Raw genomic sequence first — 26,636 nt, 5'->3', positions numbered from 1 at the left:
ACCCTCCCTCTTAATGTTTTGCCTGGAAAGCCCTCAAGCTCACAAGAGCTGGGGGAGTTAACTGTACACCAAGGGGAAATGAGAAATGCACCCACCCCCCCGAAGCACCCCCTCTCTTCTCACTGTGTGGCAGTGTTTGGTTTCCTCACTAGCGGGAGGCCTTCTCCCTCTGGGCTGGTACAAAGAGGAAATCAGCTTCACTCACTGTCCTCAGGGCAGGGTTCCAGTTCTCGGCTGTCCCTGGAGTCAGAGGGCAGGGGTTCCTTCACTGGAGGTAACAGGGAGCTGTCTGTCCATCTAGCCGCTTCTGTGTGGAAACTGCCCACAGGCGTGGTGCCACCAGAGGACTCGCCCCCGAGAGACCTGAGCAGCTCTCTGTGGGCCAGCTCCAAGTCCTAGAAGAGTGCATGGGAATGTCTGCTCAAGCCTGCTCTAAGGCCCCTGGGGAGGAGGCTGTGCCTGAGGGTGGATGGGTGGGCTGTGGGGAGAGCCTGGGCCAGGCCAAGATCTAGAGCTCCCATGGACACACACCACTGGTCCGTATCCCTTCAGGAACCTTGCCATCAGGCCAGACTCCTCAACGCCATCATAACTGAGCATAGGCTGCGCACCCCACTGCCGCGGGGACTGAGCCCCGTTTCCCTCACCTTGAGCTTGTTGAGCTTGAGGGTGAGCTGCTCAATGGTTCGGAAGATCAGGCCCACGTCCCTGAGGGCCAGGCTGGGGGAAGAGCAGCCGGGGTGCCTTTGATCTCCACTGTCTCCCTGCAGCTGGGACCGAGGCTCTGTCTGCCAGGCAGGGAGGGTCTCGGGCTGGGAGAGGTCTGTGCATGCCCTTGCGGAGTCGGTGCTTGAGTCCAGGGGTCCTGTTGGCATGCTGACATAAAAACAGTTCCCTGTCCCCATGGCAAGAGAAAGATATTAGGAGGCAAATGCAAAGGAAGTATAAGCCATTTTCTGTTCCCTTGGCAATCCCTGTGCTGACTGGGCCAGGGAAGCCACCCTGCAGATGAGCTCAGAACACCCTGGCCTCATGCTGCCCACTGGTCTCCTGAGGCCCTCCTCCTCTAGAGAGCCTTCTAGATGGCAATTTTGCTTAGTGTGACCCATACCAGGGAAAGATGCTTAGTAATGGAAATTAAGGGAAAAGTAGCAGGGTTGTTGTGTTTCATTTGGGAAACGGGAAGGGCTCCCATTCCTTGAAGGAAGGGTGAAGAGGTGGTGGGGGGTATTAGGAACTTTTGAAAAGCTGTGGGCAGTAGTCTCCTTCACTCTGCCAAACTGCAGCACCGCCCTCTGCCCCCACTGCCATCTATTTCATGATCCCTTCAACTCATCAGAGGGGGCTCAGACAGCTGCAGGAAGGACCAGAGGGTCCCTTGCCTGACAGGGCAGTTAGCACAGGCACATGCTGAGGAACCACGGACGGCATGTAAGCCTATTTCCACAGTGACACTGGAGTGGTAACTGGGGTGGGGAAGAAGTGGCTCAGAATGTCAGGCTAAGGACACTGGGCCCAGGGAACCAGGCCAGGCTTCCCACCCCACCTCATGACTGAGCACAGGCTGCTTACCCCACTGCTCTGAAAGAGGCCTGTGCAGCTCGACAAGGGGGTGGCACAAGGTCTGTCCCTGTCTTTGGCCCACAGGCAGGCCTCTAACTCCCGAGGCCAGCTCTGCCCTCTGGGCCCACACTCAGCTTTGGCCTGTCTCTGGCTCCCAGGAGGGGTTCATTACCCGCAGACTTTGTTCCGCCTTCCACTTCAGGTGGCTCAGACTCTGACTGGCCACTCTCTGGTAGTGCAGGGACAGCCTTGCTGCCTGCCACCTCAGCTGCACCGACACCACCACCACCAGGGAGAGCAGAAACCAAAAGGAAGGGAAGGGAAGGAGAGGAGGAAGGAGAGGAGTAGGGGTGGAGAAAAAGAAAAAAGGAAGAACACAGTGAACACAAGCTCACACGTGACTACACCCCAGGGAGCTGCAGAGAACTCTCCCACCAATTCACCGAAGGACAGAGAAGGAAGGTCAGTTCCCAGAAACCCAGGAGAGAGGGCAGACCTTTAGCAGATGGAATAACAAATGCTCCTGTAAAGGGAGGCAGAGCTGAACACCAGGAGAGGATTGGAAAACCCTGGCATTAACTAGAATCCCACCCGACTTCTGAGGAACACCCTTTCTTTCCTGTTGTGCTCCACCACCAGTCTTCCCTCTTCAGCTGGCCCCTCTCTGTGCCGCAACCTCCCTCCCCGGGCTCACTGCTCTGGCCAGACAAACCTGTCCTGAGGGACCATCCTAGCCAGTTTCAGCTTTTCTTGTCTTAAAGCCGTCTACCATATCCATGGCTAGGGTGCCCTCCCTGCCACCCTGTTCACTCGCCACACCCCTCACTCTCTGAGCATCTTCCCAGGCTTGTCCTACAGCCCCTCCTCTCCACTCTACCTCCGCTCAACCTAGCCCACACTGCAGTTCCTTCATCACTGCCACGTGCAGGGACTGGCTGCAAGCAGGAGTCCTTGTCTTTCCAGGTCTGAGGCTCTGAGAAGAGCCCCGCCTTTTCCTTAGGACTGGCAGATCAGTGAGAAGCACTAGTAGAGACTTATATTGAAGGCCAATCACTCATCCCCATATTACAGAATGAAATTCAGAGATAGTTCAGTATGCTTTACAGTCACACAGACATGAAGTGCAGGAGCTAGGGCTCTGAACCTTGGCTGTCTGACCCCAAAGCCTCTGCATGCTATCAACAAGTCTCCTTCCCCTAAAACTCAGTGTGAGCCCCTACACGTGATTTCCAGGATAGGTGGGGAAGACTCCCTTTCACCCTACCCAAAATGGCATTGACACCCCCCCAACCCCCAGTTTATTTTACCTTTTCTCACAACTTTGTAACTTCCTGCTGCCTCTGGGCTCGAAGCCTCTTCCTCTGGACTCCTGTCCAGCTCAGGAGACTCCCAGACCCCAGAATTTCTGGTCCTTGGGGGCAGGCGTTCCAGAGAACAGAGAGCCACATCCTCCTGTTCCAGCTGCCCCCCTTCTGTCCCTGGGACCCGGGTGCTCTCCTCTTCACCTCCAGGGAGAGCTCGTCCAGAGGAGCCTGGGTCCCAGGGGTGAGAGGTGATACTGACGACAGAAGGTGTAGGTGTCAGGTCATCCTCAGGCTCTCCAGCAGCCTGTGGTTCCCTGGGGTGACCTGGCAGCAGGCCCCACAGGATCAGGTGCCGCAGGTTCTCCACTGGAAGGAAACAGGGAGGTAGCTTCCCTGGTACAGGACCCAACCAGTGGTAGGAGAGTGCAGAGGTGGCAGGAGGGTTGCTACTCCCTTCCTGACTCCCAACTTGGTGAACCTGCCTCCTGATTCACTGAGTGGAGAGGGAGGGCTCTGGTGAACCAGCAGGGGCTAAGAGTGGGGAATGGGAGTGACAACTGTGTCTCTGCAGGGAGAATCTTCAGGCAGGTGGAGGGTTGCAGACATCTGCTAGTTAGCACGGGTCATGCTACTGGGGACCAGGGACTGATGGCAGGGTCCATGAGGCACTCACCATCTTGTAGGGCTGCATCAGCAAGTCCTTCCATGAACAGGGGGCTTGGGAGGGGCAGGATGATGGGGTCCCTTGTCCTGCCACCTCTATTCTCTCCATCCAGCGACATGGAAGGGTGAGGCAGGGCACCCAGTTCCTTTTCCTCTATGCTGCTCTCATGCTCAGGGTCCTTGAGCAGGACTGGATGCTTCCCTTTGACCCTCTGTTGGGGCCCAGTATCTGGTTTGAATGGGAGGACAGTATAAGGCAGGGAAAGAGGGCGGGCACGTGGGGGTTGATCCCATGCCCTGCTTTGGATTTAAGGGATTGGGAACATTGGCTGATTCATACCACAAGATTTACTGAGCACCTACTATGGCCAGGCACTGTCCCAGGCTCTTGTTTATTAATAAATTAAACAAAGTTCTCTCCTTTGTGGAGCTTATATTCAAGTGCAGGGACACAGAAATAGTAAGTAAACTGCCTAAATAAACTAGAAGGGGAGGAGGGCTACAGGAAAGTGCTACAGAGCAGGGTATGGGGGATCCGCAGTGCTGGTTATGGTACCAAACAGAGTGGTCAAAGAGGGCATATTGTTGTGCAGAGAAGTCCTGGAGGAGGTGCGGAAGTTAGGAGGAAAAGCACTGTCAACAGAAGGAACAGAAAAGGGACCCAGCCAGGTTGCCTTCCCAGGGAGATTTCTCTCTAAACCCAAGACCCTAAGCTCTTTCACATACAAGCTATCATTGAGAATCACCTTGGCCCTCTTGCCCTGCCAATCCCATTCTGGTGATCATTGTGAGCTCCTGCTCTCCTGCTCTGATGGTTCCTGCCTGCAGCTCATTCTCCATTAGTGGCCCCCGACTGGAGGAAGCAGGGGGCCCTGGACTCCCAAATGTCCTTCTTTTCCTCCACTGCTAAATACCTGTCACCCAGAGAGCCAGGATGATACTCTCTGCTCACGTGAACTAGTCTAAACTTGCTTTAGTCTGTTTTCCTTCCTCTTCCAGACTTTCTTCTTCCTTCTACTTTTTTTCTCTGTTCTTATCAAGACCTCACACCTCTGGCCCTGAAAGTTCCCTCCCATCACCCCCACTCCACCCCTGCCCACCTTCCTACCTGTGCCTATAAAAATGGACTTCGATTTCCGTTCACAAAGACCACTCAGGAGACTTACCTCCAGGGAGCTCCTCTGGTTCTGGGTCACTTCGGAATACTTCTGAGTCATCCAGTCCTACCCTGAAGGAAGAAACAGCGGGTGAGAATTCACCTGCTGGGAGTGCCAGCTCTCTGCCAGCTAGGAGGTTGAGAGGTCATGACATTCCACTCTGGCCCCCAGAGTGAGAATGGGCAATGAAGGCGTAGGGTCCAAGAAGGAAGGTGCTTGGTTTCAGCATTGCTGTCTGACTGGTAGCCTGAAGAGGAGGGTGGGTGCCAGCCAAGCCTCTCCTGGTCCCTAAATCTACCGCCCCACCCCACTTCAGGTGTGGTCTCCATTACAGCCGTGTAAGGGCTGCTGGGGACAGCAGACAGGGAAGGAAAGCAGAGGAGTGGGAACGTCCCTCTACCAGCCTGCTGACACCTGTTTGCTGAGGCCATCTATCCCCAGAGCTGAAGGCTTAGGAACAGCAAAAAACAAGGGGTGCCCTGACCAGTGTGGTTCAGTTGGCTGAAGGTCATCCCTCAAAAGCAAAAGGTCGCTGGTTTGATTCCCAGTCAGGGTACATGCCTGGGTTGTGGGTTCAGTCCCTGGTCGGAGCACATACAAGAGGTAACTGACCGATGTTTCTCTCTCACATCTATGCTCCTCTCCCTCTCTTTCAGCCTCCCTGCCCACCTCTCTAAAATAAATGAATTAAAAAATCATAAGAGCAAAAACCAAAAAACCAATGGGCTTGGAGTTGGGAAGCAAGGGGACCTCGAGGGCTAAGCACCTGCTGGACCTGGGGCTTTGGTGGGTTGACTCCTGGGGGCCAGGCGGTGGGGGATGGACAGGTGTTGGGGCAGCTCCGGGGTGCCTGGTGGCGTTTCGAACAGCCTCTTCTAAGAGTTCCATCCACCTATAGCTCGGCAGGAACAGAGAGGACTGGTGGTGAGAACAGTAGGCAGTCATACAGTAGCTCCCCCACTGACCCCACTGCCCAGAGCCTTTTTCCACACCCTACCCCAGGGACCCTGGGCCCAGCAGGGCCCTACTTCCCCACACAGTCCTGGCTGGCTGCTCCTGTGTGGCTCTATTACTTGCAGCTACCAATGATTTAACAGAGTATAACCCTCTGTTATACTCTGTGCTAAGCATTCTGTATTTGTTCTCTCTCACAATAACTCAATACACACATTTTACAGATGAAAACCCTGAAAGTGAGAAACCGCCTGACTCAGCTTGTCTCCTTCACTGTGTCATGCCACCTCCAGCTGGCTACTGTGAGGGAGCATGGGTGCGTGAACAACTGGGGTGGGGATGAGGGTACTGGAGGCCAACATCAGAGAAGAATGTGTGAATTTAAAACACTTGATGGGGAAAGGGAAGGGAACTCAAGAAGAAGGGGATGGGGCCAGGAAAAAAGCAAAATGGCTGGGAGATCGCTGGGGCAGCGACAGTGACCCTACGAACTTCTCAGTCTGTCTTTCCTCCTACCTCCCTGCTCAACGCCCTGTCATCTGACTGCTCAGGAGCCCATTTCTGGCTTCACTGTCCACTGTCCTCATACATACCACCCTGGTCCCAAGGGTGACCCTCTAATCAATTCTCACGTGTTCTTGTCTGATGACGTCAATGCCACCAGCTCATAGATCTGGGGTGGGCCCAATTCGGAGGTGCAGATGATGAAGAAGGCCCGTTTATCTGTGTGAGGAAATGAAGGTAGAAGGCACTGTACTGGGAGTGGCAGAGGCCTACTCCAGCTTGGGCCAGGGCAACAGTGCAGGCTCAGAGCCCTGACCCTCAGAATGGATGAGAATGCAGCATAAGGCAGACCTCCATCATCCCCACTTGGGACCTACTCACAAGGGACAGAGGCAACTTTGGAACCCCTAAAGGCATCTTTCACAGCCATCCACTACCCTCCTGCTTTCCTAACAGTGAAGGCTGGTGTGTGTGTGGCGCTTAGAGTTTATAAAACTTACCATGCCCATCATCCCTTTGATCCCCCAAGAGGTAGGGTAGGTGTCACGCCCACATTACTGATGAGGAAAGCGAGCCCACAAAAGGTGGGTGCCAGGCTCTTGCTCCAGAGCCCTTTCCTGGGCACACACCACTTTGCACTGAAATATTTGTCCATCTGTTCTCTGAACTGTGGAGCTTCAGTCTTCTGCCTGTCACTCTTGCAGCAGGAAGGCTTGTCCTACTCCTCTCTGCCCAATCCTGTTTACACATACTCAGCCCATGCTGGGCGCTCACATCCCCTCCTGTGTGCACCAGGTGGTTTATCTTCATCTTGGTCCCCATCCAACCCATCATCCTACCCCATCTTGGATCACATTCTCTGGCTCAGAAGGGTCGGGAAAGGAGGAAAGGAGTGTAGGTGGACCGGTAACTTCTGTAACACCCCAGACTGGCCCTGCATCACCTGGTGCTCTCTGGACATTAGTGACATTGACCACAGCCCCAGGGCCCAGACCAGCTGGGACCAGCTCGCATGGTACCTGTGGCCACGGAGCGGATGAGAACGGCATTGAGCTTGAGCACGGGGCTGAAGGTCTGCTTGCTGTCTGAGGAGCCCACGGCTGTCTTACTGTGGCATTTCAGCAGCAGCTTCTCATCCTGTTTCTGCAGCAGCACGAGGAGGTCCTCCAGCAGCAGCACATGGAGGTCTGGGAGTATGTGGTGCTTGTGAGGCATTTTTAGTTGCTACTCCCCCAGCACCAACACACGGGGCACCATGGACTCTGGGACACCTGGTCCCTTGCTTTCTGGTACTGCCCCACCATGCTGTGCTTAAAGGAGTCTAAGCCCTGATCGCCGGTATGTTTTAAGCTGCTTCCCAGCTCCCTTACTACCCCTTTAGAGCACCACGTTCCAGGAAGCAAAGTGCTGGGGAAGCCCAGCGCACCACAGATTTCCTCTGGGCCCCAGCCCCCCAGCACATACCCAGGGTCTTATCCTTGCTGATCCTCCAGGTCAGGGGCCCCTCGTGAATCATCTTTCTGGTTGTAAGATCCAGGCTCTGTCAAGGAGAAACCACTTGTTCGTTCGTTCATTCATTCCATCAGTCAACAAGTATTTGAGAACCTACTATGTCCCAAACACCACGCTAAGGTGCCAGGGGTAAGTGGTGACAAGAAAGTCCTTGCTCTTACCCTCTTGTGAGGGACACAGACAAGTAAAAAGGCCACTACAAAGCAGCGTGTCCTGTGCTATACTGGGAGATATGGCGATGGCTCTGGTTTGGGTCTCTCCTCCACATGGTACCACGTGCCATCCACCTTCCCAAGGAGGTCATTCTCTGCTTTATCTGCCCACCCCTTCAGCTTTATTCCCTTCCAAAGGATCTTTACCTTTACCTCAAGTTTGAACTCCCACCCCTGCTCTTCCCAGCTGAGTCCAACATCTAGTCTTTGTTGGTGAGGCTGTCTGCCTGCCCATGTCTCTCCAGGGAGGGCATGACCACGGTGACAGGAGGCATATGCGTTCCAGGGCCCCACCACGCTATCCTACCAGACAGGCCCACATCTCCTGCCTTCCACTCTCCAGGCCCTGACCAGAGTTCTGCTTCTCAGGGTGCCCAAGAATGTGCAGGGGATGGGGCTGACCATGCTGCCCTCTTTGCCTCTTACCTTGAACTCTGCTGCCAGGGGGTTGCTGGCCCTCTCCAGGGAGGTGGTGTCAAGGCGTTTCTGGTAGCCCTCTAGGCGGTGCCGGTTCTCTGTCTGCTTCACTGCTTCATTCACATACTTGAGAATTTCCCGGCACTGATCCCGGGCCCGGCAGAGCTTCTCATGCTCAGAGGTGCCACCTACCAATCAGCACAGAGGAGGTAGTTAGGGGTTCCTGCCTAAGAAATCTGTAAAAGTCCAATATGACCTGGCTACTTATAGCCACGGTTACTGGCCCACTGCAAACCAGCAGGTATGGGTATGGATAGCACACCCTTGCTTAATTGAGGACCTCAAGTGAACATTATCTTTTACTGAGGGTTACAGGATTTCAGACCACTGTTTTGAAGACACTAATGGCTGTTGGGAATTCCTGCCTACACCACAACCAGCTCCACAGATGTGGGGGGACAGGAACAGACTATAGGTGATTACAGTGACTGTACCTCTAGGAATACCTGTTAAATTAAGTGGAGGTTCCTCACACTCACACACCCTGACTCCAACACTCCAAATTTGAGAGTGGTGAACAATGCTCAGAATTCCAGAGCAGTGAAAACCTGGGGTCAGACCTCCTCATTCAGCATGGTCTCTACTCCTTTAGTTACCACATATGGCTGTGTCTTTTGTGCATTGCACAGAGGCATCCAGTGGGGGAAGGCGGGGGCGGAGAATAGGGACCAAAGTCCAGCCATGGCACCTGGTCAGGGACCATGATCGTCAGAGGAGCCAATGTGCCCTCCATGGGCCAACCTGTGTCCACTCAGATGTTGCCCTGAGCTGTATAAAGGCCCCACAAGGGCTAGAGGTAGCCCTCACCTCCCGCCACTGCTGTGCACCTTATTTTTTCCAAAGCGCATTTACAACCATTATCTTCTTTGAGACTGACCGTAACAAGGCCACAACGAAGATCCTGAAGACCAGAGAGACTGAGTGACTTTCTAAGGTCACGAAGTATGTCAGCGCTAGGACTAGGGTCTGAAACGAGGGCTGCTGCCTCCCACACTAGCCCCTTGCCAAGCCCTACCCTCTGTGTACTTGATGATGCTCTCCAGCAGCAGTGGGTATTTGGTCAGCCGCTGCATCTCAGAGATGATGAGGTCCCGCAGCTGTAGCCGCCGGCACTGAGGGTGGCTCTCAGCCTCCTAGACAACAGGAGGCACAGGCAGAGGAAGAGGTCAACCTGGGGTTAGGAACTGGCTTATGGGCTCAGGACCTGGGTGGGTGTGAAAATGCCAAATAGGTCCCTAGTACCAGAGGATAACTCAAACAGTGATGGCAGCTTCTTCCTTGAATATTTAGGGAAAGCTTGGTGGGGGCAGGAAGACAGAAGTCCACGAAAGGGATATGGTTAAACAAGCCACAAAGAGCAGGTGTTATTCCCACTTTATAGACAGTAAACATGTGAGCCAGATCTGCTGACTGCTTATCCAGTATTCTTTTCAACAAACAGTAATGTCTCTCTTGAGAGTGAGAGGGTATGTGCCAGAGTTTTTGGAGAGGTGGTATGAGGGAGGGTGCGGACGGGTGCAGGGAGTTCCAGATTATCCTCCTCGCTAGAGAGAAAGGGCTTGGGGGCTTGGAGCTAGGGCCAGGATGGAAGTTCAGGAGACCCTCGGTGAACCTGGTTTGTCGAACCTGGTTTACAAACCCTGCCCCAACTTTATTAAGATATGACTGACTTGGCCAACTCTTAGTGGCAATGAGGGAATGTGGAAGGATGGCCAAGGATGCACCTGCATGAAGAGCTGGAATCGGCTCTCCTTGCGCTGCTTGGTCTTGATCAGCTCCAGGGCTATGGATTGGTAGGAGCAGAACTGGGCGGCCACTTGCTGGAGCTCTTCTCGGGCAGCGCCATCAAACTGTGAGGCAGAATGGACATGCGCCAGGCACCATCACATCCCTGCCTGAGACTGGTCCCTCCCTAACTCCTCCTTTGCCACATCCTCAAGCTTTGGGTAATGAGCCCCGCCTCCCCATCTCCTGGAGCAGGAGAGAGCAGGAGAAGTTTGCCACCATACCCGAGCCAGCATGAGGTCACTGATTTCTTTGATGATGGGACCTTCTTCCCGGAGCTTCTTCATGGCTTCACACCAGGAATCTGGAGTGAGGGGAGAAGAAATAGAAAGACCTTGGATTGAGCTGCAGGGGGTCTCTGACAGCAGGATTGTGGGGGAGGGTCTGGAAACCAGTTACTTTGCGGGGAACCGGAATGCTGGTTTCAGGTTATCCAACAAGCTCTCTCACAGAGTATTTGGTGAGGGTTATCTATACAGGGAGGTCCTGGCTTATGAGCAGAAGTGGAACAGAAGCCTGAAGGCTAGTCAGAAAGGGATGTGGAGGGGGAGGGTGGCAGGAGGGAAAGAAGGGTCCTCACTGTGGATCTCTATGAGTTCGGGCAGATTGGGAAAGAGCCTCGCTAGCTCCTCCCGGGGCATCAGATTCTCCTTCTTCATGCGCTGGTAGAAGATCAGGTCCAGGACCCGGAGTGTACGGAGATGGGAAGCCTCTGTCACAAACAACTCTGAGCAGGGGTATTGACAGGAGGAGTGGAAAGACAGGGAGAAAACACATTAGCAAGTATCTAGTCACTACCGTGACTACCACAAACCACTTTATTTCGGGGGTGGCTGAGTGCTCTTTGCATATTGCACATCAACTTTCTTTCACCAAAGAGTTTGAACTGAGGTGTCCCTTACGGGATCAATAACATGGACCTGGTCCCGTTCGTTCCCAGACTGCGCCCCACCCATTTACTTCTTACCACCCTTTGCATCTTAGGCGCTCTGCACCTATTCTCACATGAGTTAAGAGTGGAAACAGAGTGAGGTGGAGTACGTTCTCACCATTGATAACCTCCTGCCGGTCAATCTCCCTCTGGTTTAGCCCAGCCACCACATCCTTGCCCACCGTATGCTGCCAGTTCTGGGTGTCTGGCTCTGGCTCCAGGTCAGACAGCTGGCCCAGGTCATCCTCCAGGAGGTGGGGGAGGAGGACATCTGTGCCGAACCCCAGGCTAGGGGACTCAATGCTCCTGGAGAAAATGGGCAGCTTAGCTTTATGCAGAGGAAAAACTCACATATAAGGTTTGTCCCTCCCTCTCCTGCCAAACCTGGTACCCCGTCCCACTGGAAAGCAGTAGGCCATGAAGAGGACACACACCTAACCAGCCATCCCGGGGTGAGAGGAAAAGCTGAACATGGCTGGGACTTGGACACCAAAGAGAGATGCTACTGTACCCATCACTCACCTGCGGCCCATTTTGGGGGTGAAGGGAGGGGTTGGGTTTTCAAGAGACCTGTGGAGAGAATGTCAGTTTTCAGAAACCCTCTGCCTCTGCCTATGCACTATCCATGGCCCCAGCCACCTGCGCCCTGCCCACCTGGTGGAGAGGCTGGAGGCTGATGATGAGGCTGACTGGTGGAGGCGGGCAGCCTCTGCTGCAGCATCCATGTCAACATCACTGCGAGAGCGGGGCACGTTCTCTGTCTTCCGAGAGCGTTTCAGCTCCTCCCGGCCCTTCAGGCTCTCAGAGCGGCCCAAGCGAATCTCTGAGCGCGAGCTGGGGGAAAGGGCAAGAAACCTTAGGATTCGATGTCCTGGCCACTTTTATCCGCCGCCCCATCTCAAGGGCACCTCAATGGTGTGGATTCTCCAGCCCTTTATTTCAGGGGTTGGGCCCACAAAGGGCCCAAACACCTAGATTCACCAAAACACCAGAATCCTAGATGAAAGATACTTCCAAATGATAACCTATTTCTGCTGCTCCACAAAGTTCTCCCTCTCCCTAGCCTGGGATGGACAGTGCCTCTCATCTTGCTCATGACCGATCAGAAAGGGATCCTACAGGAACAGTGATATCTGGGACTAAAGGAATCAGACTTGCAGTGTGTTCTAATGCCAAAGAAACCAGGCCCTATCAGGAAAGCCATGGACACCAAGTCCCTCACCAGGGACTACCAGGTCCTACCCTGGCTACCCGTTAGCTGTCTTGTGGCCAGTCCATCTTTGTCCTCTGCTGTGGAACAGGTCAGCTTCCACCGTAGACCTTGCTTCAGGTGAATCCTCCTTGCAGGCACCATCCTACAGGCACCATCTTCACACAATCATTCTGGCATTCTGTACAAGGCCCGCCAGAAAATTCTTTCTGCTGACAGACCTCCACCCCTCCAGTTGTAATGTGGATTTCCTCCATTGTTAACTTGCCAGCATCCTTCCTAAGCTTCCATTTCTTCTTTTGGGAGCACATCAGCTTGGCAGCACACTTATAGGAGCCTGTTTGCTGACTGGCAGGAACCTGTTCCCTGGCCTGCCAAGCTTGGTTCCTGAGTATTTCTGGGGCTTGATGAGATGCTGACAAGTGGATGTTGTTCTCTTCTGAGTACTGCAGCACACCAGCCCCGAGACAGCCAGCATCTCTGAACCCTTCCTGTCTAGGATGCTGCCTCCCCCACAGACCTGCCAGGCTGCTTCTTTGTTGACATTATTGTTAATCCGCACTGTGCCCTGTCTCTAGGACCACAGGAAGCCTGTAGAGTCTGGAGGGCTCTTAAGAGCACAGCAAGCTGCTGCACAGAAGGAGATAAATGGCTTGTCTCCATCCATCAAGTACCTCCATACTGTCAGAGGACCTACATGCAGCAACCCCCACCCCAGCATCCTGAGGGCTTGTACATAGGGTTAGAAACCACACTGCCAGCTGATCCCCTACTGAACTCACACCCTGAACTGTGTTAGAACAACTCCGACCTAGACTAACACAAAACACTTTCACCAGTCCCCCCCCCCCCATGGGTTGTTTTAGCATGACAAACCTCGTCCAGTGAAGTTACTGAGGCTGCATAGCTAAGCACCTTCCTTCAAGTGCCCATAAGTGGGTAATGCTTCCATCAAGAAGTGAGGCACATAACCTCTGGCCAAAAATTCCTAGAGTACTGCCTTCTTGAATCAGGGGCTTCTTATACCTGCTAAGCATCTATGACGACCTCTGACCCACTGTGCTGATACTATTTCTTCTATCTAAAGTTGCTTGCTAATAAACTTAGTCTCCAAATCCAAAGGCTTCTGCTGAGAGTAAATTTAGGATCCTAGTGAATGTCTTAGGGCAAATATACCCAGCAACTTCAAGAATACAAGCTTGCAAATAGCCTCAAACATTTTCTCAAAATGTTGACCTTAAAATTGTGTACTTGATATGTCTATAAGATCATGCCTACCCCAGCAATTATATAATTTGTATATTTAATTTACTCAGTAGTATTAGAACTCAACCTCACCCCGGCACAAATCTAACTTTTATCTTCCCTAAATATTTGTTAATTCTCATTTGACAACATCATTGAACACATATTAAACTAACGGAACGGACTAACCTTGCATACAAGCAGGAATGTCCCACACATGGTTTGAAGATCAGGTATTTCAGAGGCAAACGGTCTGGCTATAAGGCTGCTGCTTACTGGCTTGCCTTTGTGCCTGCCTTTACTTAGCCTGGCCCAGTGGCTCAGACTTGAGTGCACACAAGCATTATTTTCCTACTGCTATACCTCAAGGGTGACTTAAGAAATCTGCAAGGATACTCCCAACTGCAGGCAAATTTCACTTAAGTGCTACCTGTAGAGTTTCAGACATGACCTATCGTCATGCCACAGTCAAAAACACTTAAGTCCAAGAGTGTGTCCAATACTAGAGAAGGGTTCTAGTTAGAACCTGGCCAAAGATGGAGACTATGAAAGATGTCACAGCTCCTCGTTATTCTTGAAAAGAACAATTCATTTTGAATGGATGAACTTTGTATCTCTTTGTGAATAAGGACCTCTGATGCTCACAGTTCTAGTATCTGCCTTGCAATTGGTTGCCTTTTGCATGCCGCCAGCTGGGGACCTGGCCTACAACCCAGGCATGTGCCCTGACTGGGAACTGAACCAGCATCCTTTTGGTCCACGGACCAGCACTCAATTCACTGAGTCATACCAGCCAGGGCTAGCACCTGCCTTTGAAGCTCCAAGCAGAACCTCATCTCCAGCTCTCTTCCTCATGGGCATCTAAGACTGTCTTTTGCCTGACCTCCCTTTATCTCAGGACTTCTCTTCTTCCCCCTCCAGTCTCCTCTAGCCTGTCATTTAGGGTTTCCTGATTGATTAGCTGCTTCATGCTCTATAATCTAGCTCATTCTTCACATGAAAACTGCTGAGAGTCATGGCGTGAACTGAAAGAAAATTTTAGAGACACGTGGTTCCTGGGCTAGAAGGAACCCTGGGGCCCTACTCTCTCTTCTGTTGGTTTAAGTGCCAACACATATTACGTCTTCTTCTGAAGACATCCAGACGGGAAGGTTGAGGGAGGGAGAAACGGTTCCATAGTAGGAGCCTCACAGTCCAGTGGAGGGGCTAAAGTAGCTGGAATTAAACCCTCGCTCCAAACCCTGTCCATGTGCCCCTCTTTGGACAGGTGGCAAGCGCCATCCAACCACTGCTACCTGTCGCTCTCCAGCAGGTCCTCGGGAAAGCTTCCTGTTGAGAGTCGCTGTGTCCCAGGTTCTGGGGCATCATACTGCTGGTTGTTTTCAAAGTGCTGAATGATGTTCCTCACGTTGCCTGGTTTGACTGGAAGCAGAAAGATAATGAAGGACATTCTGCTTTCTGTTCAGGGACGATGTCCAGGGGTCCTTGCTCCCCTCTAACCCAGAAGACAGAGCAATGAGCAAGTATGGATGAAAACAGTGTGGGGCTGAGAATCAGGAAGCAGGGTCTAGTCCTGGCTCTTCTACTGAAGGGCAGTGCGGCACCGGCAGTCCCTCTACTTTTCTGGGTCTGCTCTTTTTTATCTGCAAAATGAGAGAGTTTAGAGGTACATATTCTATGGATATTTCTTTGGACCCTCACATTCTTTATTACAATAATTCTTCTGCTTGAAAATTGTGACTAAGTTTTCCAAGAGATACATACAGGTTAAAAAAAAAATAGCTAGGAGGACCAAAAACATATCTACATGTAATTTGACCATGGTGCCAAATTATATCAAGCATTTTCAAATTTATATTACTTTTAGAGTTCATGATTTCTGTTGTTTCTTGACTCTCCTTTCTGGTTCTTTCTGCTCCCCATACCCCTAACCCCTGGTCTCCATCCTTAAGAGAATCAAACCCACTATTACCAGTGAGGGAGGCTGAGGAGAAATAGAGAAGAGATATTCTTGGGCATTCAAATTCCAGCCGCTTTTCAAAGTTAAGACAAAAGACAGCTATTCTTGTTCGAAGAAGCAGACAGGGCATATGAGAGAGTAAAAAGGCACATGTGATGCCATGCAGACACCTGAAGAAGACATACTCAGTGGCTCTCATCTTCAAAGTCCACTAGCTCAGGTCCAAGTTCAGTGATATTAGAACAGGAGTTGGGCTAGAAATGCTGCTCTGCCTGAGACCAACAGGAAGGGTCAGTGGGACTGGGGAGGCAACGTAAATATCCCGGAGGGCTAAGCCCCAATACTAACCACACTAACCAATGTCCTGCCCATGCTTCAGATTCTGAATCTACATGTTCAAACTTACAAATCTCCCTGTGTATTGAAACTCCAGTTTCGTAAGAAAATTTCCAAGCAGGAAGCTAGGGTAATGTTTTTCTAAAACTGCCGACAGGTGGCTGTGTGAATGAGACAGGAGTAGGGGTATTACCATCACTCTTATTTTGGAGCTTGGGGCCATGTCTGCCTGTCCCCGACGGAATGCACATCTGGGCCTTGGGGCAGTGGCAGGAGCCAGGGTCAGCTGTGCAGCCACAGCCCTGAGTTGCCCTAGCTGGGTAATGATGGAGCCTGGGAATACCCCATTAACAGAAAGCCACAAGGCTGAGTCCACTGTTCCCTGTCCCATGGGCCACTTGGAAAGTGTCCTACTGTCCTTAGGATATAGTTACGTCCTAGCCGTGAGAAGAGACATCTGTGACCGTGAGATCTGTTATAACTGAAAAAATCCAGAGTACAGGGGGAAAAGCTGGTGTGGAGAAGCACATTTTTAAAAAGAGCAAAGTTTCACGAGAAGCCTTTGTTTTCCTTCCTCCATTTGCTGAATGACAAGAAAACTAAATAGAAGTAAACTATGTTACTAACAATCAGATACTTTTACTAATAAACAAGGGCAACAGTTGATGATCCTAAATGGCAAAACTCAATATTGAGTCTTTCTAGCTTCGGCGGGTATGTGGTCTTTAGATATGAATACAGATCTGTGTGGTATCCTGGGAATTTGAAAACACAAACCACATCAAGAAATTATAATGAAAAGATCTGACTCAAAGAGATAGTGGACACCCAGCATTTCGGTCCTGCCCTTGGGATCAGCAACTCCACCCTGGGCCTTCCTGTCCCCTCTGAGGGTGACACAAGGCGAGCAACTGGGGCATGACTGCTCAGGCTCTCAGAGCCTGCTACCTGCCTCCTGCCTTCCCTGGGCAGGGTGGGTGGGGAAAAAGTATGTATGAAAAACCAAGGGCCTAGGTTTCAAGGCCATTCTTTTATTTTTTCCCATTGTTATATAATTACTTTTTCAATAATTATTTTTGTTTTAAAAGAGCATAATGAATAAGAATTTAATAATTAAAAAATTTATAGATTATTTTGTTGCCACTTTTACATAAAATAAATTCCAGCAACAGAATAATTTCCTGATTGCACCCCACAGTTACCTTCCTCCATAGATTTACTGTAGGACCTAGAAATATTAATTACTTAATCACATGCACATGGACTCACTGCTGGGAAATGAACCTGTCCAATTCTAGGTTCTAAGCTTCTTTGGGTTAGTGTGTATTACGCACGTATTTAATTAATTAATTATCAATTTGTCTAAGAATTGTTTTTTTTTTTTAATTTAATAAGTATCTAAATTAAAAAAAAAGATTTATTTATTTTTAGAGAGAGGGGAAGGGAGAGAGAAAGAGAGGGAGAGAAACATCAATGTGTGGTTGTCTCTCATGGGCCCCCAACTGGGGACCTGGCCTGCAACCCAGGCATGTGCCTTAGACTGGGAATCGAACCAGCGACCCTTTGATTCACAGGCCCATATTCAGCCACTGAGCCATACCAGCCAGGGCTTATGTATATATATTTTAATGCATAGGTTCTAGAAGACTGATCATAGATACTCTACATATTAAGTTAGATAGCAGGGTCATTCTTTTTTAACTGCTGCAGTAATACAGTGGCGGCAAAATTAAGAGTCAGGGAGATGGAGGTACTACACTGAAAGGTTAAGCAGAATAGGTGATATAAATTAAAACTCGCCCAAAGAAAACTGCTGTAGAATCATTATTTACTAAAACCCCCTACATACCCTTCAAAAATGAGGAGTTTTGTTATTATTTTGATTGAAAACAAAAATCTGAGGAACTTGTGCAGGACATTTCAGTGTGGGAGGGTTTCCCTCATTTCTATGAAATCCTGGACTTTTGGCACCTCATCCACGGAGAGGGGACAGAATGAAAGAGGAAGGCCTCAGACTGTGGAACAGTTGTGGAAGGGCCCAGAATATGGCCTCTGAGAAAGGCCAAGAGGAGCTCTACCTGCGGAGGATTGTCTGGGCCCCTCCCAAACCTGCAACAAGCAGGCATGGGGTAGGCGCCCCCCGCCCCCCCCCCCGCCCCCCGCAGTGTCTTGTCACAGAGCAGCTTTAGCAACAAGGAGGAACATATAAGAGAAGTGGATTAGGAAAGGGAGCGAGAACAGGGGCAGGACAGGAGGAAAGGGTGAAGAAGGAAAGGGAAGGAGGAAGGATGGGATTTAAGGAGGAAAAATGGGATTTGGGAAATGGAAACTCAATGCTAATGCAAAGAAAAATCCAAAGAAAATGGTCCTTTTACCTTCCACAGGGGACAAGGGAATATGAAATGCTAAAAGAAAACAAACAAAAACAAAAGTAAACCATGAAAAGTCAGATTAAAATAAAAATTACATCAAGCTGGAAAATGAAAAGTAATGGCAAAAATCAGGGCTGATCTATGAGTCCCTTCCCCCTCCCGCTTAAACGGCAATTTCAGAAAAGGCAGCAAGGCCCACAGATTCCCAAGACTAGTACTGGGGGGGGGGTCTCAGGAAATGACAGCAAGGGCCAGCAGCAACTTCCAGACAAATGATACAACAGAGAAGAGTAACAACAGGCTCAATTAGTTGGATTACTGATGGCATTAGGGGAACCTCTGGGCCCCAAACCTGCCATCTTTCCACATAGTTCTGCTTAATAGTAACTCAAACTCCCATCAAGGGCCTATAATTGCACCTAACACACAGGCCCTCAGGAGTACAGATGAATCCCACCAATGAAGGCAAAGGCAGCATTCAGTATCAATAGAGCAATCCTGCCAAGGGGGAAATATTCCTCCGTATGGCTCTTCAGAAGCTACAACTGGTTCTGAGTTCCTAGACTAAGACCAAGGGACTGTCATGGCCTCCTTGCCTCTGATGCAGTCACCTGTCCCTCAAACAGCCTGCAGTGGCTGGCCCAGTGAGAATGCAGCAGCACTAAGAGGAAGCTGCAGTTTCAGAGTCTGGGCCTGTGGCTCCCAGACACAATGGAAGACCTTCTGCCATCATACTGGTCTGTAAAGGGGCTGAGGTCCCTACCCAAGGCTGTTGCTCCCCAAGTACTCACTACTCTGCGATGAGCTTTTGGGCTTCCCGATGTATTTGAGGATGGGGTTTCGCTTCTTGTCCTCCAAGGCATCCTTTTCTTTCTTGGAATTGCTGCTCTGCTGAGACAAGAAACATGGGGTTTGGACAAAGTCCTAATACTCAGACTTGGCCACTAATCACTCTGCCACTGCTCCGAAGACTGGGCCTAAACAAGTAACTGGAAAGCAGACTCATGCTTGTTCCTGAAGTTTGAAGGGAGGGAGAGTGCTGCTCCCGTGTGAAAATTTTCACTGACTCCATGGCCAAAGGTGGTGGGGTGAGTGAGATAACTCCAAAAGGGCTTTCCCAGTCTGCCACAGTGCACATGACTGACAAAGAGGAGGTATTTTCTACGGTAGCTGGTTACCTTCTTGGTCTTCGGAAAGAAGGGCAGCCACTTGTCCTTGTCAGGAGCAGATGGGGCCTTTTCAGCTGTGTTGGAAGGCCGAGCTTCTCGAAGCCGGATCCCAGCATGGCTCATGTAGGTGCTGAGAGCAAAGTCCATGGGGGCGCTGGAAGACAGGAGTGGGTGCTGACTCAGAAGGCACCTGCCAGCAGGGGGAAGAGTAGGAATGCTGCTTTAGGCTCCACTACCCAGTAGGGTGGCAAATGAGCCAGGGCTCTCTGAGGCTGGCCTGAATACTTGAATGAGGCAGCAGCCAGAAGCTGGCTAGAAGTCTTGGCTGCCACGACTCCTGGGAGAAATTGTATTCTTTCCCTGAGCAGAACTCTTCCTAACACAGGGATGTGGTCAGTGGAAGGGCATGTCAGTTCCCTGTAATGGAGGCAAACCAGCCATCGACAGGCCTGGAGGGCCAGCTGAGGCCCACAGTTAATGTCTTTAGGCATTTAAGTGGGGATGGAGTAGCAAAGGAAAGGGGAGAAATGCTCACGCACCTCTGCTGAGGCAGACTGCCTTCACCAACCACCCTTCCATTGCCAAGTACAGAGAGAAAAAGAGATGGAAAGGAGCTGTCAAGTAGCTTTCAGTTGCCACAGATGAAACTGTCCAGAGCTCTGTGTTTAAAAATGGATTTGGCTCTCAAGTGGGTAGACAGATTATCCTCTTTGTGATTCAGTGCAGCAAATGCTTCAGCCCTGGTTTTTTCTTCTCCTCTTAAACAGACTTATAACCCCATCTTCTCTCCCTTGATAAGTGTGTGGATGCTCAGGGAATGCATACTCATTTTAACATTGGCTGCCGAGAAAGAGATCTGTACACGGACTGCAAAAGAATTCATAACATGTGCTAAGAGAACATGTTATATCCCAGCTCCCCTCTGTAGAAGCTGCTCACACAGGCTGTTTCTATCAGTTACTTATTGAGGTAGGTTAAGAGAAAAAAGTGGGAAGGGAGACCCAGGGCAAACGGGGGTGAAGAGGATGCAAGGTATGGAAATACTGGGAGTGATGGCAGCTCGGTGCCTTTACACTGAGGAGCAGACACCTGTCCCTGGCTGTGATCCTAAGCATGAAGGGCCTGGACCTCATGACCTGATTGTGTGATGGTGACATGGACTCCTGGAATTAACCTTGGAGAGACAGTGATTATATGATGCTAGGGACTCTCCTGTGATTGGTAGAGATGGAAAAGCACGGCAGCTCACCCCGTTCCTTCCCACCCTGAAACCATACCACAGACTCACTCACCTTCTGTCTTCCTCGTATTTGAACCTGGAACAAAAGGAAGAACAGATGACTCAGACTGCAAAGGCAGCAGTTCCTCTGCCGGTGCAGAGACTGGGAGGAGGGTAAGTTCTTTACAAGAGGAAGGGAGTGTAGTGGGGAGAAGGGAGGAGTATGATAAAGGGTCAGACTAGACTCTGGGTCTCAGCTCTGGAGCCAAGGTGGGGCTCAGGAGGGGAGAGTTCTCATTCTTTCAAGGGACTCCATCAGCACAGAGTTATGACAATGACGATGACGTCCTTCTAGCTAAAAGGAGAGAATGTGCTCTGAAGTTATTATGGAGGAAGAGGTGCCTCCTTATGTTTACTTAGAACCAAGTGAGGGGTTGGGCTGACAGAGAGGTCAGAGGAAAGAAGGTAAGAGAACAGAGATAATACCTTGAGACCAGATTCAAAGAAACCTATTTAAAAGAGGTGAATGAATTGTAACTGAAACTCCCATTTGAGTGTTAACTATGGGCCCAGTACTATCCTAACCTACTGACAAGTAGTAACTCATCTAATTCTCAAAACAATCCATGAGTAGGTATTCTTCCTCCATGTAATGAGACGGAAGCTCTGTTGCTTTAAATAGAAACCATTATAAGTAGGAACTCTATGCTGTAATAATCCTGAATAACTCAGGTTTTGGCTCCATCCCTGGACTGGTTGGGTGATCACCGCCATCTGATTGCGAGGGGCCCAAAACGCTTCAGGGCCTGGCTGAAGGCCAGAGGGCTATTTTCAGAGGACATGCCTTCCCTGTGTGATCTCATCTAGTCTCATCTCCATCCAGCCCAGACCTCTTAATCAAATACCAGCTTCATAGATGCAGCCGCCTATGCAAATCTCCAATTTGATGTCTAAAAAACATATGTCCAAGCTGAGCCTCTAGTGGCCTACTACAAAACTGTTCCATACACAGTCGTCCCTTTTGTGAGTGACGGCATCTTTATCTTTTTAGTAGCTTAGGTTAAAAAACTATGGAGTCTTCCTTGACTTTTTAAAGGAAATCCTACTGTTTGTTCTACTGTCAAAATAGACTGAGAGGGGACATATTTCTACAATGTCCACAGCCACCACTGTGGTCCAAGCTCCCATTGCGTGGCTCCGGGAACTAACCTCCCTTGCTCTCTCACCACACTCCACCCACATTCGAGTGTCTCACAGCTCCAATGACCCCCCAGTCACTGAAGAGTAAAAGTCAGTCCTTATGATGGCTCACAGGTTCTATGTGGCTGTTCCTCTTATCAACACTCTGACTTTGGCACTGTCTTTCTGAATTTGCTCTGGCCACACTCGTCTCCTGCCACTCCTCAAATATATCAAGTACACTCCTACTCTACCCTGGCTAGTCTCTCTGCCTGTGATGCTCTTTCCCCCAATGACTTCAAGGATAGTTCACCTATTTTCTTTCTCTTTTTTTTTTCAGAGAGAGGAAGGCAGGGGGAAGAGAGGAAGAGAACCATCAATCGGCCATCTCCTGCATGTGCCCCGAGACAGGGACCAAACCCACAACCCAGTCACATTCCCTGATTGGGAATCAAACTGGTGACCCCTCACTTTGCAGGATGACACTCAACTGAGCCACACCAGTCAGGGCTAATCCCCGCTTTCTTAATCAAAACTGTACACCCCAGCTCTCGAGCTCCTGAATCCCACAGCCTGATCTTTCTCCTGCTCCTGCCAGTACTTATTATTTATTTACTATACATTGCTTTCTCTTCCCACTATAACACCAGCTCCACAAGAAGTATTGTTTGGTTTACTAATGTACCCCAGGAGCCTAGAACAATGCTAGGCACACAGTAAAGACTCCAGAAATAGTTGCTGAGTTGAAAAATCAGCGTTAATAGAGACAATGGAGATTGCCTAGTCCAACTTTTGCCTTTTTATTGATGAGATTAAGGTGTATGAAGTCACTTGACCAAGGTCACACAACTATTGAGTAAAGAAACAGTATTGGGCCCTGGCTGGGTGGCTCAGTTTGTTGGAGTGTCATCCTATACACCAAAAGGTTGTGGGTTCGATTCCTGGTCAGGGTGCGTATGGGAGGCAGCTGACGTTTCTCTTTCTCCTTCCCTTCTTCTCTCTCTAAAATCAATAAACATACCTTTGGGTGAAGATTAAAAAAAGAAAAGCAGCAGTAATGAGGTGAAATCTACCTCTAAGCCTGGAAGTGTCCCCACAAAGCCATCATAGGAGGCTGCAACACTTTGGAAGATGGGACTGGAGAGGAGCAATGACCAGAAGCTACGGCAGAGGCTCCTTAGTAAGTTTAGTTAGATTAGTCTGCTGATGTGATTAGTTAAAAATGGTTCATTTTCCTGTAAGTCAGTTTTATCTGCTTCCTGAAGGAACTTGATCCATTGGAGACTCAAAGTGTGACTCTCATGCTCAGTTGGATATGACCTTAGAGGCAGGAAGGGAGAGTGGTCGGGCAGAGGCGTAGGAAGGGATGCAGAAAGCTCACTGCGCTCTGGGAGCCTGTGGTTTGTCAGAACTACCTCATGACGGCCAGGAACCCTGGGCTCTGCAACTCCCTCGAAATACTGTCAGCCCTCAGCATGAGAAATGTATTCCCATCTCTCAGGGGAAGTAGAATTGGACAAGAAGTGAAAGAGGGGGAGGGATTGGTAAACAGACCCGCAAAATATCAACCTGTTCAGCATGTTCGGGGGTAGTAGTAGAACTGGAGACTCACAGAATATCTCCCAGGGCAGCTAGCTGCTTCTCGGCCACTTGACGCTCTCGGAGAGGGTCTCCATCCAGGTCCAGCAGGTCGTTTTCACCATACAGGCTGCCCAGTCCCAGGGTGCGCTTTGTTCTGAACCAGAGAGACACAAATGGACCCAAACTCTTGACAGACAGATATCCAGAAAGAGTGAGGCAGACATGCACACTTAACACGATACACACATCACAGGGGAAAGAAAAGGGGTGAGGAGGACAGGGGCCAGGCCACCTGTAGTCGTGGATCTGCTCCTGAATCTCAGGCATGGCTGCCTCCTGAGCCTCAGAGAGAACGCTGCGCAAGTCCTCACCACCCCGCAATCGCAAATCTGTGGTGGGAGTGAGAGAAGACAGAAGTGGGGAGGGATGTAGGGGAGGAGGTCCGGTTAGCAGAATGTGTCAAAGTCTTATGGCACAGGGAGGGGAGGCTAGCCTTCTGCCCTCCTGTTAGCAAAAGAAATGGAGGTGTGGACCTAGCAGGCATTCCTGAATTCAGGACTAAAATCCTGATGTTCAAGTTCCAAGGCAAGGGCAAGAACATTTCCTGGATGCTCTATACTCCAATAAGCAGAGAAATAATAAAGCCTCTCTCTTGGGCTGTGTCCGGATGCAGACAACAAAGTGCATGACTCTGAGAGGTTCATGCTCCTCCTGTACCCCGGGGCCAACTCACAAGCACCAGACACTGGATGCTGGCTCTTCTGCCCCTGCATCTAGCTTCATGCAGCCACGGCCAAGTTCCTGGCAGTGGTGGCTTCCTCTCTGCTTTTGAGAAATCTCCACTCACCCTCTTGCCTGTGCCTATGAGCTTTCTTCCCTGTCACCCTCTCTCCAAAGACAACTTCGAACTTCTATCTTCTAGAAAGCTGGGTGGGATATGCCTCTCAGGCTGACACCCCTTTACACTGCTCTCTCAGTGTAAAGAGCTGAAGAGCTCCCTCAGCTCTTCTCCTGGTGACTGGAGAACAGGAAAGGAGAGAAGTGCTTACCTAGTTTAGTCTGGGCTACCCGCTATCACCATTAGTTGAGGAACTTAAAAAACATCCAGTGGCTCCAACTCTGTGGATGGGGTGGAGTGAGACCCTAGTTTCTGTGCCTTTTTTTTTTTTTTTTTTTAAAAAAAAAGAGAGTTCCTCAAGTGATTCTGATGACTGACCTGGATCAGGAATCTCTCACTGCATACAGTTTTCTCTTTGTACAGATGACCCAACGCCCAGAAAGGTCACATGGAAGGTTGGCAGAAATAAGCCCAGGTATCCTAACCTAGCTGTGTCTTCCTGTGACAAGCTGCACTAGACAGTGAGCTCCCAGGCAGGGCCTGTCCTGTTTGTGTCAGGAGTTCTGGAGGAACTGTCCCTATTTTCCTTATTAGAGGACAGCTGCCTGAGGACAGGGACTATGCCACTCTGTTCTGTAGCCTCCTGAGCGCCCGGGACAAGACAGGCACTAAATGGCCAATGAGACAACTTACCAATTTCAGCCTGTAACGTCTCTGGGACCTTCACTCTCAGTGGCTACAAAAGAGAAGAGTGGGGTCAGAAGTAGTGAGGTCACACAACACAGCCCAGGGAATGTGGGAGACAGCACTGCCTTTTCTCCCTTTCCCCTCTATCTACCCGACCCTCCTCTCACCTCTCTCCAACACGTACACCTGAATCCTAGGCTAGGGTTTTTGAGAAATGGAATCTGAGGATGCAGAGCAAGCTGGGACACGCAGTTTCTCTGCTCTTATTTCATGGACATCAGAGTACATGAAATGGATCTTCCAAAGAGTGGACTGGTGCTAATTTAGCAGCAAGGGAGAAACCTTTCCTAGGCTATTTGGTGGACTTTCCTTCTCTGCACTGCCAAGAGAAATAGGTCTTACGTTACCAAGTCTCCCAGGGAGCATGGTGCTCTGAGTACCTGACAGCTGGGTACTGGGGTTGTTCCATTACAGTCAACAGGGGACAACTGGCACCTCTAACCTCCTTAATCAAAACTCAATTTAAGGGGCAAAAACAAAAATCTTGAGGAAAAACAGTTCATTTCACAACCTCATTAGTCCTAGTAGCTTACTGACAGATGAATAAAGTCATTCTGGAATTGGTTTAGTCGATCAGATTAAAGTCTAGGATGGAAACTGCCCTTTGCAGGCAGAGGAGCTGCTGCCAGCGGGATACTGCCACACCGGGGGGCACTATGCCCAAATGCAGTGCTCATCTGTCCCCATTCTCTGGGCTGTCTTCCTGCTGGGCTCTGCCTGTGTGCAGTCAAGAGCAAGTCAGGCTGGCTCATCTGATGTCTCTGGAGCCTGTTCCTTGGTCCCGGGGATGGGTGAGGCAATTTGTATTCCACTTTGGTGCATGTGGGACAGAAGAGGTTCAGCGAGCAGATCGGCCCTGAGAGAGCAGAGCTACAACAGAACCTGGGAGTCCCAATCTGTCAGCCCGCACTTCTCTTTCAGAACCTGCCTGCATTCGTCCTGAATGTTTTGCTTTGTTTTTCCTGTTTCCGAGTGGTCCAAAGAGTATAATAAAGTTGTAATCCAATCCATGACTGTCTTACCGCATTTTTTTCTAGGAAAATATTCCAGATGTCTTTTCCCAAGCTTCGGGATTCCTTGGAGTTTGTCTGCTGATAAACTTCTGCACACAAATAAAACAGCTAGGAGAAGAGAGAACAATGGATTAGAGCAGTGGTCCTCAACTAGGAGGGACTCTGCCCCATGAGCAGACGACTGGCAATGTCTGGAGACACCTGTAGAGGTGCTACTGTTGTCTAGTGGGTAGAGTCCAATGATGTGGCTAAATATCCTATAATGCACACAACTGCCGCCCCATAGACACCAATTCCACAGCTCAGGACGTCAGTGCTGAGGTTAAGAACCCCAGCTCAGGGTGTTCAAAAAGCCTACACAGTAAACAGTCCCACCCTTCTGCCTTTGCATGTGGCTGGGCACACAACACACGCAGTCAGCACAACTGCCTCAACTCTGTATCCTTTCCACACTGGACGCTTTGTGCCTCGCACTTGTCCACAGATGGTTTTTTAAGGGTCATGGCTTTAAGCAAAATATAACCAGGAACATTGAAATAAAGAACAAACTGACAGTACCCAGAGGGATGGGGGGAGAGGGATAATGGGGGAAAGTAGGGGAAGGTCCATCAAGGAACATGTATAAAGGACACATGAACAAAGCCAAAGGGGGTAGGTTCAAGGGTGAAGGCAGGGATGGGAGGGGTGGGGGTGCCATGGTGGAGT

The 26,636-nt window shown here is 50.3% G+C and overlaps 1 protein-coding gene across 13 annotated transcripts in view; it reads right to left on the bottom strand.

Moving 5' to 3' along the window:
- The window catches only part of ARHGEF11 (Rho guanine nucleotide exchange factor 11), a 113,070-nt gene that overhangs the window by 1,100 nt on the left and 85,334 nt on the right, over window positions 1-26,636 (bottom strand). For 3 of the 13 annotated variants that reach the window (XM_053916180.2, XM_053916170.2, XM_053916179.2), the window contains 27 exons: window positions 25,941-26,039; window positions 24,865-24,907; window positions 23,626-23,722; window positions 23,365-23,487; window positions 20,647-20,670; window positions 19,364-19,544; window positions 18,977-19,076; window positions 18,189-18,218; window positions 14,813-14,939; window positions 11,717-11,896; window positions 11,585-11,632; window positions 11,181-11,368; window positions 10,712-10,858; window positions 10,356-10,435; window positions 10,071-10,196; window positions 9,362-9,479; window positions 8,296-8,474; window positions 7,610-7,685; window positions 7,165-7,332; window positions 6,274-6,364; window positions 5,454-5,579; window positions 4,697-4,758; window positions 3,541-3,759; window positions 2,871-3,233; window positions 1,736-1,831; window positions 648-895; window positions 206-395 (listed from right to left, as the gene is read on the bottom strand). In XM_053916180.2, the coding sequence (XP_053772155.1) occupies window positions 206-395; window positions 648-895; window positions 1,736-1,831; window positions 2,871-3,233; window positions 3,541-3,759; window positions 4,697-4,758; window positions 5,454-5,579; window positions 6,274-6,364; window positions 7,165-7,332; window positions 7,610-7,685; window positions 8,296-8,474; window positions 9,362-9,479; window positions 10,071-10,196; window positions 10,356-10,435; window positions 10,712-10,858; window positions 11,181-11,368; window positions 11,585-11,632; window positions 11,717-11,896; window positions 14,813-14,939; window positions 18,189-18,218; window positions 18,977-19,076; window positions 19,364-19,544; window positions 20,647-20,670; window positions 23,365-23,487; window positions 23,626-23,722; window positions 24,865-24,907; window positions 25,941-26,039 (3,529 nt within the window). Of the gene's footprint in view, window positions 1-205; window positions 396-647; window positions 896-1,735; window positions 1,832-2,870; window positions 3,234-3,540; window positions 3,760-4,696; window positions 4,759-5,453; window positions 5,580-6,273; window positions 6,365-7,164; window positions 7,333-7,609; window positions 7,686-8,295; window positions 8,475-9,361; window positions 9,480-10,070; window positions 10,197-10,355; window positions 10,436-10,711; window positions 10,859-11,180; window positions 11,369-11,584; window positions 11,633-11,716; window positions 11,897-14,812; window positions 14,940-18,188; window positions 18,219-18,976; window positions 19,077-19,363; window positions 19,545-20,646; window positions 20,671-23,364; window positions 23,488-23,625; window positions 23,723-24,864; window positions 24,908-25,940; window positions 26,040-26,636 lie in introns of those variants that run through there. The other 10 variants (XM_053916176.2, XM_053916181.2, XM_053916172.2 and 7 more) reach the window with 9 other exon arrangements.

This window comes from Desmodus rotundus, chromosome 12, assembly GCF_022682495.2.
Source record: "Desmodus rotundus isolate HL8 chromosome 12, HLdesRot8A.1, whole genome shotgun sequence".
Taxonomy (NCBI): Eukaryota; Metazoa; Chordata; class Mammalia; order Chiroptera; family Phyllostomidae; genus Desmodus; species Desmodus rotundus.
Note: the sequence above shows the minus strand (reverse complement) of the source record. Positions and strands in the feature narration are given on the sequence as shown.